The 14,172-nt window shown below is 45.0% G+C and overlaps 1 protein-coding gene across 1 annotated transcript; it reads left to right on the top strand.

Annotated features, from left to right (window-relative positions):
* The first annotated feature begins 8,401 nt into the window (after window positions 1-8,401).
* DRD5 (dopamine receptor D5) lies at window positions 8,402-11,236 on the top strand. Its single transcript, XM_056345978.1, has one exon. It carries the CDS (start codon window positions 9,168-9,170, stop codon window positions 10,623-10,625), a length of 1,458 nt encoding a protein of 485 aa, XP_056201953.1. The 5' UTR covers window positions 8,402-9,167; the 3' UTR covers window positions 10,626-11,236.
* Window positions 11,237-14,172: the final 2,936 nt, after the last annotated feature.

Here is a 14,172-nt window from a genome sequence, read left to right as displayed (position 1 = left end):
AAACTTGCAATTCTCTATGGCAATGTCTCCTGCCTTCCTCTGCTACTATTCTTCACCTAGAAGAAAACCAAGTTTCAGCCCTATAAATATGTCCCTTGGTAAAATCTTCACCAACACATTTTCTAGTTCTCGCCAGAAGCAAATGGACAACAATTCAGTCCAAAGAACATGTTACCAAATAAAGATGGATGCATTAGGTGAAAATTTGGGAAAGAGCAGGTGAAAGAACAAGAAATGGCAGGGAAACCAGTTGCCATCTCTCCTTCACTTGCAACAAACACCATTTTTTATCTTTACACGACATTTTCTATCAAAACTTGCACAAGCATTGGGTGCTTCTTGCATATTTTCCAGTAAATATTTGCTTGAATGTCACTGCAACATATCTGGAATTAAAAGCCAGTTTGTGAAAAGCATGCATAGATCCCCAGGGAGCCACATCAGCATTTTAAAATCAAAGCAGATGCAGGAACAGCTCTCATCCACATGTGCTGGTTTTGGCTGGGGTAGAGTTAATTCTCTTCACAGTAGCTAGTATGGGGCTGGTTTGGATTTCTACTGGAAACAGGGTTGATAACACAGGGATGTTTCAGCTACTGCTGAGCAGTGCTGACACAGAGTCAGGGACATTTCTGCTCCTCACGCCACCCCACCAGTGAGCTGAGGGTACACAAGTAATTGGGAGGGGACACAGACAGGACAGATGACCCCAACTGACCAAAGGGGTATTCCACACCGTATGGCATCATACCCAGCATATAAAACTGGGGGAAGAAGAAGGAAGGGGGGAGACGTTTGGAGTGATGGTTTGTCTTCCCAGGTAACCATTACCCGTGCTGGAGCCCTGCTCTCCTGGGGATGGCTGAACCTGCCTGCCCATGGGAAGGAGTGAATGAATCCCTTGCTTTGCTTTGCTTGCACGTGTGGCTTTTACTTTACCTATCAAACTGTCTTTATCTCAACTCACAAGTTTTCTCACTTTTACCCTTCCAATTCTTTCCCCAATCCCACCAGGGGGGAGTGAGCAAGCCGCTGCGTGGGGCTGAGCTGCCAGCTGGGGTTAAGCCATGACACCACACAATCAGGATTATCACAGATGTTGTACCTACTTTATTCTAATTTATTCTGCAATCAAATATTTACCAGGCTTAACTGAAGATCAGGATGCTTTTAGAAATGCATGGAAATAATTAGTTAGATATCTAAGGCTAAATCTAAACTTGGTATTTGGTTCAGTCTTGAGTCCATTATCTTCTGAATTTAGTAATTTTATCCCTAACAGGCAATGACCTTTGTAGGAAGGCGGCATCTGACAGCTCTGAGGTAGTAAGCAATAGGTTTGTACCAATGTCTTAATGGTAGCTGGCTACATGAACCCCTTTCCTCGTGTCTCCTCTTGCTCTTTGCCCAGGTATGAGGAGCACTCCCGCAGTGCTCCCCAAGTGGGATTTTCCACCACTGCCTGCTCGAATCAAATAGCTTCATTGCCAAGAAATACTTCAATAAGACGGAACACTAGACATACTTTTGAAAGCATTCTTGAGCTCTTTTCCAGGCATTACAGTATCTTCTCTCCAAACCTGGAAAACCTTCCCAGTTCAGTAAGAGTCCAGAATTCAAACTTCACTGCATTAAGAGGTGACTGTGCCTGCATTTCACGTCAGCTCTGCATGTAGATGTGGCACTGGCACTGAACCCGTGAGCTGTGGCCACCCAGTCCAGGTAAGACCTGCCAAGGGCAAGCCAGCCTGCACACTGCCAAGTGGGACCCTGACACTGAGACAACATAAAGTAGCGGGGCATAATTAATAGATTAAACACCCAAAGAAGGAAACTACCTCATACGCTGTCAAAGCAGAAACAAAACTTTTGTGCAACTATAATTCTCATGATTATCTTTTATGTTTGGATTGAGCTACAGCTAAAAAAAAATAGCCTGTCCCTCTTCAGGCCGCAAATCTTGGTCAATAGTACTAAGAGTAATTGCATTAGCTAGTTATTTTTAACTATAAAGGCCACAGCAGCAACAATAAGTAGTTGCAAATAATTCTAAAATTAAAATTCAGATCCAGAGCTGGGTATCATTATTGCAGGTAATTAATGCAATCAGTACAGCCTACGTGCAACAAACAATTGACAAATATCAGGTAATTTGATCTGCAATATTTTCTTTGATGAAAGCAGGTAGACAATATTACAGTTGATAGTTTCTGCCCTTGGCTTTGTTTTCTGCTCTGACATTTGGGAACCCACTGCTCCCTACAGCAACTCTTTCGGTCTCAGATCAATACACATTCCATGTTTCATGAAGACTGCCCTGTGTACAGCTTCCTCTGCCGAATACTCAAGGCAAAACCAGTCTTTTAACATATTTTGAAAGTTAGTATATATGAGTCTTTTGGTTGACCAAGCCTGCCACAATGATATGCAGAAAATCTCACTGGATAGAGTTATTGGTTTACCAACGCAAGGATCACTGGGGCAAACTGCTGGCTCACGCTGAGTATCGTGGCCACTGCTTAGGTCTCACTGTGACTTTTAACATAAGGCTTTCCTGAGACAGCTGCAGAGCTGTGCCATTCCCCAAATGAACTCCAGGCAGACCAGTTCACCAGGACTGATCAGATCCTGGGTCTGCCCCATACGATGCTGTCGAGGTCCGTCTCCTTCCTTTTTAAAGGTGTTTTTTGTTCCAAGGCTGCACACTGCGCCAGTCCACTGTGGTTATGACTTTTTGCAGAATTTGGGGTATTTGCCTTGATTTATTGGAGCACATGCTTTTTGATCTCTGTGTCCCCGCCTTTGATTTGCAGTGTGTCAGCCAGAAGAATGGGGGTCATAAAGGCATTACAGGGTAATCTCTGCACTTGAAAATGTGCGTATTTCTTCTCTGACCCTCCTTATGTGTATTGGAGAAGGAGAAACCAAGAGGATGACAAATCTAAACACACTGTAAGATGAAATGCTGCTGCTCAGCATGCAGAAGGCCACTCACAATACAGAATAAATAGCTGTTGCTGTCTCACAGATGAACAGAAGAATACACTTCAGTTTTTCTTTGTCGGCTCCAGTACAACTCTTGTGTCAGCAGACTGATGTCTTCATCAGCTGTTCCTCTGTGTTTCTTACTAGCACTAACAGTCCTATGGATTATTGCAATAGGTATTTAATACAGAACTTTCTAATCCCTGTTGCTGATATTCTGCTATGGAGATGAATGAGACCTGTTGATTCTAAAGGAACATTTTATTTGAAGTCTTACTTAAGGCAAAAAAAAGAGCAGAACTAAGTAAGAGCAGTAATTTACTGCTTGTTATCTCAAAGTGACAAAGTTGCTCATTTGTACCACTAGTGTTTAAAAATTTGAAACTGGAATTCTCCCTCAAAAATCCTGAACTACAAAATCTAGCCCTGGTCCTATACAATTCTTAAAAATACAGATCAAAAAACCTATCAGCTCTAACTGTTGACACATTTGTAAAATTACCTTGCATTGTAGTTTTCTGTTAAGCATTTGCAACAGGCTATCCTGCAAGGATACAGCTGTCGCACAGTGCCAGCGAACAGCCGAGGTTTCAGGGTCCCTCCTCCCAACCCCATTCTCTTCCATCCCGCAGCTGCCTTTTGGGAGAAGGGAAGCGTAACGATGAGTTACTGTCCAACTCAATGAGACATCATCTGTGTTCCTTGAGAGGCTGAGACCCAGCCACTGACTTTTGTCTTCTGAGCCCTCTTCTTCTATCAGACTTAAAAGACTTCACAACAGCATCTGTTTTTATTACAGAAATTACTGTTTGTTTGATTCTATGAAGGATTTAGTTTTCCTATGCATTTTGTGGAACACAATCTCACACTACGGTAATAGACAGGGTAAAATCCCAAGATAAATGATGTTGACTGCAAGTGTTCAAATAAAAATTATTAACTAATAAAGACTGTAATTTATACATTCAATATAAAATTCATAGGTCCTGTTAATATACCGTGGGTTAGAGAAACAGAGAAATCGAAACACCGAAAAGAAATTTGTTTTCAAATTACTCCATAGGGCAAATTGTTATACTATTTAAGCCAGAGACAAAATTACAGCAGCTTCTTTGGGAATCAAACCCACCTGATTTTTATTTGGAGTTTAGCAGTATAATTGATAAAAGACAAAATAAAAGTCTTGAAATGTTCAGTATTAGAAAATTAAATCACTTTTTTCATCTTGATAATTTTCTCTGGACAGATGTTCACCTGGGATGTAGCCATGCACCCCCAGACAATATGAATAACATACCCAAATTGTACCATTATATAAACCAGGGTTTGGTGGGGTTTTTTTTCCTTTATCTTGATTCAAATGTCACTGATCTTTAGTAGTTTTCATCATATGAGGTCTTGCTATATTAAAAATAATGATACTAATGTATAGTATATTATTATGAATATCCAACAATATAAGATAATATTTTATAAGATAAAAGCCACAAAATGAACTGATACAATCCACCAGGAAATCATATTCAAAAAAATCCTATTCCCTTTGCTTTTGGTGTTGGCTAGCATTCATCTTTCATCTTTTACCATTGGTTTAAATTGAGTCAGGTTCAGTATGAATAACAAAAATAAACAAAAAAAAAAAAGGAAAATTTGTGAAAATCTCTTCTGGTAGCATTAATTACTTCATGATTTCACCAAGAGAGTGATCAACTGCTGATGTAGAACCATATTGCACTCATTACAGGGAAAAAAGCAACAGAGATACTGGGAGAGCTGTTCATTCTGTTACACATGGTTAATTAACACTATCCATCACAGTCCCAAGTCAACAAAAAACTTAAATAGATTTTAAGGCCAGAGGGGATAACTGTAACCATCTAAAATTACTTTTCCCACAGTGCAGACTACAGAATGCTGTTCGGTACCATCTGAACCAAGACAGAGCTGGGGGATGAGCTAAGGCACAGAGTCTCAAAGAAATGCATTCAGCCTTGGTTTTCAGACTGCAAATGATGGCAAATCTATTACAACGCAAAATCAATTGCATCAGCCATTAACTATCTTCACTGTTATAAATGTGCACCTTACCTCTACCCTGATTTCTCATAGATTCGTTCAGTTTCTAGCCACTGTAGTTTTTGTGACCTTACCTGAAAAAGCCATCTATTGTCAAGAAAACTTTTCCCCCTGTAGGACATCGCCAGCTGTTTCTAACCCTCCTGATGTCATTCGCTTGGCTAAGGAAGTTTTCCAGACATGATTACTGTAATGCTTTTCTGATCATTTTTCCAATGGCTCATATTTATTTTTATTTGAAACACGAACAGCAGAACTCAACCTAGTCTGCAAGGATTTTTCTGTTGCTGCATACCTCGATGATACCAGTTCTTTCCCTTTCTTCCCCAATGTTTTCACATGGCTCTATATACGCCCCCACCTTTGTCCATCTGTGCAGTAAAGCATTTCAGCTTCAGTGAGTAAAACTGATGGACCTTAAGCATACGTTCAACCATGCTTCTAAATATAGCTCCACTTGAGCATACTTCTACAGCTAGGAACCTATCCAGCTACTTTGCTAAATTGGCTTGATGTACAGTGACTTCCAGCCTCCTCCACCTCTACCGCTACCTCTTCTTGCCTGCTTTAGAGCCTAACCATAATGGGAAGGTTTTGATGGGCTGCTTTTACAGCCTAAACCTCAGCAGTACATCTGTGTCTATATATTTTAACTTCATTTTGGCATTAATTATTTTTTATGTCTTTACATCAAGTATCTCTTAGATGAGAACATGTGTGAATTTCTGAGTGTTGTCTATTTTTAAAATACCATTCAGCAGAACAGTGGGTCTGTGTGTTTTGAAATGGAAATAGAATATGTGGCAATGAAGGAAAAGAGTGAGTAAAACACGCATTTCTAAAATCAGGAACTGCAGAGATATTTTTTTTCACTCAGAACCATTGCAATAACAGTTAAATTCCATTATTTCCAACCTGCCAGCTGTGAGAGAGAAGTGCAATTTTAACAGGTGAATAAAAAAAAAGAAAAACGAGACAAAGCTCTGAAGGAAAAGCACAAAAGCCATTACAAAGATGATTTCAGGATGAAAAAACCCCACCTCAAATCTCTCAGCAAGTGACAGCTGTGGTTTTAATGGACTATTCTTAAAATGAGATTTATATGCAAACTGCCTACAGAAAGTAAAAAAAGAATGCTAATAATGTATAAAAGTTAAAGGTTTTTATCTCAGGCTCAAAAAATGTTGATGGCAATGCATGGAACATTAAAACGTACCATAAATGTCCCGATTACATGATTGCTGCTCTGACCTGGTGCCACCACGAACAAACTGGTATGAACGCTGCACCAAAGCAGTTGTCTGGTTGCCTGCTCCTGCTCCACCACTTCCCAGCTCACTGGAGTCTACTAGCATGGGGGGTTTAGTCTCATATGCCACCCCATCACAAACCAGTATTTTTTTTTACTACCATTGAAAATCTTCCCTGATCTCTTAATGCATTCCTGTGACTAGAAAGAAAATTTTGAGCATGCATGTAACGTTGGATCAACATTGAAGACTGTATCACCAGTGCAACTCTAGGTACAGGTGCATCTTTGGCTGATGAAACTTGCCCAGCTCAATGATAGATATTTTTCCATAGGAATCTCTGGTGAGCAACTTTGGTTCACACCAGCTGAAATTCAAGAACATTTGCTACAGATGAAATAGGTGGGAGAGGACATTACAGCCTCTAAATTCTGAGTTATGCAGGAGCCAGACAGCCGAATGCAACACTTGGCTGATAAATGAGATACTTTGGGAACTCCTCTCTACTTTGCATCTGCCTATTGCAGACAGTACTGTAGAAAGCATAGCAAAATTTCATTCTTTAGGTGTCTGACAAGTAAGCTCTGACAATTTTTGTTTCAATGGGTTAAAGCATATTCCCTGGCTGCTTGCACCTCCTCTCTGCCTGACTCCACCACACACAGCAGAGCTGGTAGGAGGTAACATACCCCTGCACCTCCGCTGCTCCCAGCCACAGCCCTACGTCTTCGCTTCCAGCACTGGTGCTGATTCGTACCAAGCCACCAGCACACTCACAGTGCTGCTGAGTTGTGGGCAGGCTATGTTACTATTGGGTTACTATTGTTATTAAGCAGATACCTACACATACGTTTATTTAAATAGCTAATGCATGCTGACTGCATGCATGTAAATACATACATGCATATAGATACCACATTATATATATAGTTTGTGCTGATGTATTCACGTGTGTATGCATACGCCTCTACACTGGTGAAGCAATGAATATAAGCTAAAAGAAGCAAATCAGATCATTGCTTTTTTACATAAAATACTTACATTTCTGGGCCAGCATCTTCAACAGGCACGTACACAAGTACTCGTGCAATTTGGTCCTTCGTTTATAGAAATTGTAGGAGGCATTGCTTAGGAAAGCAGAGTTTGTGCAAGCAACACATTGCCTTGCCTCAGCATCACAGCTTTAGTCATGCTGTTTAGAATTCAGTGGTGACAAAACCTAAATTCTCCCTCCAATATTAAATATAACTCTTCTTAAACGTGGAAAAGTAGTGCCAATTTCTTAAGTGAGAGCTGAAGTGAAGCTCCAGTTTCTCCTGTGGCAATTTTAGAAAACTGCCTAAAAGGTTGCATAGTTTATTTATTTATTGCTCTGTATTTAGTAACTCTAACACTTAATCTCCCTTCATGTCAGTGCAGATCCACCAACATATAGCGAGCCTTGTCCTGCCCCATCTGCCCGGAGAAGCAGCTGGAAGGCTCCTGACGAGCGGCTTTCTCAGTGCTTTTAGTGCCAAAGCAGGCTGTTGAGTCAAGAATGGGTTTCATCTCTGTCAATGGTTTTAAGAAGAGTCAAGTTTTGGAGAAACTCAATCTGTAACGCTCTGAATAAAAACCACTAAAGCATGCTCTCTGAAACACAGACATGCTACCCGTGCATGGCAAGCCTAAGAGCCCAGCCCTCACACCTGCACCGCTCAGGGTTGCAACTCGTTTGTAGCTGCGCTGGAGCCCCACAGAGAGGAATGATTCATCCCATAGAAGAGCTGAAAAGACAGAGAATCCGATTTCGTTAGCAGTGCTTCTCGCCTGTAATGCATCTCTGTCGTCCAGCAGAACCCTTTGGAGCAATTCCCCATTTAGGCTGCATTTCCCATCCCTATGGAAAAGCCCAACCCGTCCCGCTCCCCCCCACGACAACTCTCTCCCCGCTGGCCCACACCCAGAGGTCGGGCGAGCTCCGTGCCCGTCCCTAACAGCCCGGGGATGGTAGAGGGGGTGGGGATGGTAGGGGGCGTGGGGGTGGTGGGAAGGTACATTTCCCCGTTCCCTGCGGTGGGACCGCGCTCTTCCCTCCACCTGCGCGAAGCCCGGTGGCGGCGGAAAAAACCTGCGAGACCCACTCGGTGTCGGGGGGAGGGAGAGCAGCGCCGCAGGGAGGCCGCCCCCGCCGCCCCGTGCCGTCGCGGCCCCCACCAGCCCCGCAGCCTGCCGGCCCGGACGGGGAGTCCCTGGCGGCGGAGCATGCTCAGAGGGCGGCGGGGGCGGGCGGGCGGCCGGGCCGGGGAGGGGGCGGCGGGGAGCCGGGCGCGGGGGTGCCGCTCCGCTGCGCTGGGAACCCCGGCGGGCGCGGGGCGGGCGGAGCCGCCGGGCCGGGCGGGAGCCACCTGGAGCGGCGGGGGCGCGGAGCGGGCGCCTGGAGGAGCGGGCGCGGAGCGGGTACCCCGAGCAGGGTGAGCCCCAGGGAGAGGAGCGTGCTGAGCAGCGGAACGGGGCGGCGGAGCGGGGAGCGCAAGCGGGAGACCGCGGAGCGGGTACCCAGACCGGGCTCCCCGGGACGGAGACCCCGAGCAGGGGCACGCGCCGGGCCGCGGCGGGGGGCGCCGAGCGCGGGGCCGAGGAGCGCGGGACTGGGACCCCGAGCCCCGCGCAGGGGGCGCGCGGAGCGGCGGGGCGCGGAGCCCGCAGCCCGGTACGCGCTGAGCGGCGGAGCGGGGCCGCCGGAGCGGCGGGGCGCGGGGCGTCCGGCAGGGGTGGCGGCGGGGCGGGGGGCAGCGGCCCCATGGGGCGGGGCGGCGCTGGCTGCTCGGCGCGTCCCGGCCGCCGCCGCCCCGCCGCCGGCGGGAGCCGCCAGCCATGCTGCGGGGCGGCCGGAGCCCGCTGCCGGCGGCCGCGAGTCCCTCCGGCGGGGCGCGGGGGGCGGCGGGCGCCCCCGGGGCGGCGCAGGTGGCGGCGGGCAGCTTGCTGGCGCTGCTCATCCTCTGGACGCTCTTTGGGAACGTGCTGGTGTGCGCGGCCATCGTCCGCTACCGGCACCTGAGGAGCAAGGTCACCAACATCTTCATCGTCTCCCTGGCCGTTTCGGACCTGCTAGTGGCTCTGCTAGTCATGCCCTGGAAAGCGGTGGCCGAGGTGGCCGGGTACTGGCCCTTTGGGGCCTTCTGCAATGTCTGGGTGGCCTTCGATATCATGTGCTCCACGGCCTCCATCCTGAACCTGTGCGTGATCAGCGTGGACAGGTACTGGGCTATTTCCAGCCCCTTCCGCTATGAGAGGAAGATGACCCAGCGGCTGGCTCTGGTGATGATTGGTGTGGCATGGACTTTGTCTGTGCTCATCTCCTTCATCCCCGTCCAGCTCAACTGGCACAGAGGTCGGGATGTCGTTGCTGCTGGTGATATTGGAGATGGCTTTGGCACTGGCTGGGCAGCGGCAGGTGCTGTCACCACCTGGGCAGACGATATGAGCACCACATGGGTGGCATTAGCAGCAATGAGACCCTCGGAGGGGACCTCTGGCAGCAATGAGACCCTCGCTGGACACTCGGAGAGCTGTGACTCCAGCCTCAACAGGACTTACGCTATTTCTTCCTCCTTGATCAGTTTTTATATTCCAGTGGCTATCATGATAGTTACCTACACTCGAATCTACCGCATTGCCCAGGTGCAGATACGTCGTATCTCTTCACTGGAGAGGGCAGCTGAACATGCGCAAAGCTGCCGGAGCAACCATGTTGACTGCCACCATCACAAGAGCCTCAAGTCCTCCATCAGGAAAGAAACCAAGGTGTTGAAGACTCTCTCTGTCATCATGGGCGTCTTTGTCTGCTGCTGGTTGCCCTTCTTCATCCTGAACTGCATGGTTCCCTTCTGCGAGAGCCCACCCAGTGACCCCCACGCTGGCCTTCCCTGTGTCAGTGAGACCACCTTTAATATCTTCGTCTGGTTTGGTTGGGCCAACTCCTCTCTCAACCCTATCATCTATGCCTTCAATGCTGACTTTAGAAAGGTCTTCTCCAACCTCCTGGGTTGCGGTCAGTTTTGCTCTAGTACTCCAGTGGAGACTGTTAATATAAGCAATGAGCTTATCTCTTACAACCAGCACACCCTTTTCCATAAGGAGATAGTGACAGCTTATGTTAACATGATCCCAAATGTGGTTGACTGTGAGGAAAATCGCGAGGACCCTTTCGATAGGATGTCCCAGATCTCCCCTGACCACGAGATTGCCACTGACTCGATCTGTGAGCTGGACTGCGAGGGGGAGGTTTCACTAGGCAAAATAACACCTTTCACTCCAAATGGTTTACATTAAATTGCATCCTGCCCTGGTCAGTTCTTCTGGGATAATAAACCAAAATATTAGCACTGAATGGAGAAGCCTGCTTGATTTTATGCTATAGTTTAGTCAGTCACTTCATACTAAAGTCACTTCTATGTGTAGCACTTCGCAGGATGTAGACGCTGTCAGGAGGGAGCTGGCAGCACAAACATTCCACACTTGCCCAGGCTGAGAGAGGGTCAGGCGGTCACGCTGATGAGCTGTGGTGAGGTGTCGTGGTGTAATTACGGTCAGTTTGTGTTCATAACGTGTTTGCAAGCTGAAGGTACCATTGTCAGTGCTAAGTATTACAACTTCTAAAATCAGGGACAGATGTGGCTGGCATAGACATTAAATAGAAAAAAAAATCTGGGCTGTTCATTTGTTCAGATCTTGTGTTTCTTTTTCTCTGTTTTTTTGTTTTGAGGTTTTTTTGGTTGGTTGGTTTGTTTTGGTTTTTTTGAGATAAAAATAGTGAGGTGGTGATTTGGATGATTATTTAAATGTGTGTTTCTGCCAAAACAGTTCATGTGAAATCCTTGTTCTTTTAGGCAGCATTGTTGCCTATGCTATCCTTGCCATGTTCCCAGATGAATAAATAAAAGTTATATTGATCAAGGGGTTATTATCTTTCATTTATCACCCTGAAAGGTTTACAGCAAGTATTCTAACTTTTAATATTTGTGTTTGAATTATTAGAATGACTGACAGATAAACCCTGTTATTTTAAGAGCAAAATAGCCTGTATAGAAAATACAGTTTTTGACTAAAAGCAAGGCCCATAGGAATGATTGACTTAAATGAACCCTTTTATATGGCTCTGCTTAGAGCTAGTTTTATGCCTGTTTTTCTTTAGTATTGTAACTGATGATATTCCTCTCTGCAGCTAAGAATATCAAGAATCTACTTACAAGCTATTAATACTTTCCACTTAATTCTATACTTGAACTTGCTTTTTAAAGGTACTGTTAATGAGAAGAGTTCAGTGGTAGAATTAGGAACTGAACGTGTCTAAAAAACATTAATTATGTTTGAAAATCATATTAATGATCAGCGTTTCCCAGTGTAGACATTAAAGAACTCATTCAAACCAAGAGAAGAAAAAATGCTGTTGATGTATTTTTTTAGACATTTACTTATTAGCTGGAATTTAAATATAAGTGCTTTAACTTTACAAAAATTCTAAAGCAGTCTTTAAAAATTGTAAAAGAGTGTTTTAATCTCTGTTTCTATTGAAACATTGACATCAAATGGAATATTTTATTTAGAAAGAATTGTGAGCTTTCAGCTCAGAATTCACAAGTGATCTTGTTTCCAAACAAATGATCAAAGGTTGTAAAGCAATACCAATATTTATTTCAAGTTTTGGCTCAAAAAAAGGAATATTTGAATTCTTTTACCCTTTAAAAACAGCCGTGCCATGAGCTGAGAGGTTTAAATGGAATGGCAGGGGTGGGTTCGGCAGAACTCCCTCCTGCTGCCTCCCCCGTGCTGCCCGTCTGGGGGCTGGCGGCCCCTGTGTGCTCCATGGGGACAGGTGGGATCAGCACTGGGGGGCATGGTTTGGGGGAATTCATTTAACCAGGTGCTGGGATGTATGAATGTTACGGACTTGGTAGAGCACCTTTGGAAGTCAAGCCCTTAATACTGGTTTGGGGATTGCCCTACTTCCTTTTGGGATATGGGGTGGAAGAAACGCAGGAGGCATATGACTGAAATTCCTTCGGTTGCCTCTGCTGCAACCCGGTTTTGTCTGCAAGCAATGTTCTGTCTGTGTACTCTTTGGTAGTAGTTGGTTGTTTCATCATTTTGGATTATCTTTTCAACTGCTTGTTCCTGAAGATTGACATCTACCTGAGCATTTTCTTTGCTGTTGATATGAAATCCCAGTGTAATATCCCTTTACAGCTGTCCTCAGAAAAGGCTGTTGTGACTGTAGCTTAGGGAAGCTTGAAGAACCAAAATCTCATGTGCATAACCAGGTTTAACCTACCGATGGCTTGACATCGAGGGTGAGTATGTTATCGTTCCTCTACTAAAGCAATCGTATGTTGCCAGGAGTGAACCATAGTTCTAGCTCTGCTGATGAAGATAAACTTGCCCAGAATAAAATCAAATTTTTGCCCAAATAAAAATGAACGAAACTGCTTCTGGTGGTGCAGTGATGAATTATCCCAACCAGAATTTGGATTTTTGCATTTTCTAGTTACTACTCAAATTTTGAGGCTAGTACAGCATGTTAAACTTTCTGGATCTGTGCAAAAAGCCTGTGATACCCAGATGCAAGAGGTGCAGGCACCTGGTGCCTATTCCAACTCCAAGGACACCACCTGTATTTTATCCAGTTTTGTCCATACTAAATCAGAAACAGCCCAGGTAACTGGAGAAGAGAAAACATGATCTCTTCCTGAGCAGCTGTGTGCCAGCAGGCTGCACAGTCTGGTGCTCCGTGGTACACCCTGCTCCAGCAGCAGCACAGAGCAGCAGAACAGTTTCAGTAGTAACAGCGAAGAGGGTGTCCCCCCACCTCCCCAAGTAGCATTTCCTCTTCAAAACAATCCCTGTGCTGGTAGTGTGACAGTCCCCTTGGATCTAGTTCCCTGTGGGTATGGTGGAGGTGTAGATGTGTACATGAAGATGCTAGTGCATCCCCTTGACAGGTATTTTTCTCCTCATCGAGGCTTTGCTTGCCTGGGTTTCTGGAATAAGTGTTTGGGCTAATGCTGGCGTGTAAAGAGGTGACATATCCATCACTGGGTTTATATAACAGCTTTGTCCAGAATATTAGAAACAGTCTTGTCTTAGATGTGAAGGAACGCAATATTGTGCCTCCCCCCAGAATTTGGGAGCATGGTTAGGACAATACAGAAAACTGGTCAGTTGCTACTTTTCATTACTAATTTTTAGGTTATGACTTCAGCTGGTAAATGATTTCTGATGGTGACTGTGTGATGTAATCTCTGAATATGTACCTGTCAGGGGGCTTCATCCTTTGGAGGCCAAGAGCATCAGAAAGGGAGCATTTTTGCTTCACAAGACAGAGAGAAGGTACATATTTTTGCTGGAAGCACAGCTTGACCTTATGGATCTGAAAGAAAACCATTTTCTTGACTCATAACATAGGGAAAATCTGTTGCTTTTTAATGTTTCTTAATTACTTACCACCGACAAAGCTAGACTGTTAAGAACTAGTAAGAGAAACTTTTAAAATAAATGTGTATCTTGCCTCTAACTATAAAAAGGGGCAAAGTGTCTCAATGAAAACATCCCCCAAAAGGATTTTTTTAACTCGTTTCTCTCAGATGAAACTGCTGCTCTACTTTTTTAATGGTTTCCCTCTTAAGGACTAATGCATCTGCTTGGCTGTAGAGCAGAGTTCACTGTAAGTGCACGTAGGTTTTTATAATCCTCATATCCTTGTGGTGTCACTCTGGAACTCATCAGTGTCAATGGTTTTGTGCCTCCCATCAACATGTTTTCTTCCGTGAAAGTCACCTTGCTCCTGTCATTCATTTTACTCCCTTATTAAGCATGATCACTT

This window comes from Falco biarmicus, chromosome 1, assembly GCF_023638135.1.
Source record: "Falco biarmicus isolate bFalBia1 chromosome 1, bFalBia1.pri, whole genome shotgun sequence".
Taxonomy (NCBI): domain Eukaryota; kingdom Metazoa; phylum Chordata; class Aves; order Falconiformes; family Falconidae; genus Falco; species Falco biarmicus.
Note: the sequence above shows the minus strand (reverse complement) of the source record. Positions and strands in the feature narration are given on the sequence as shown.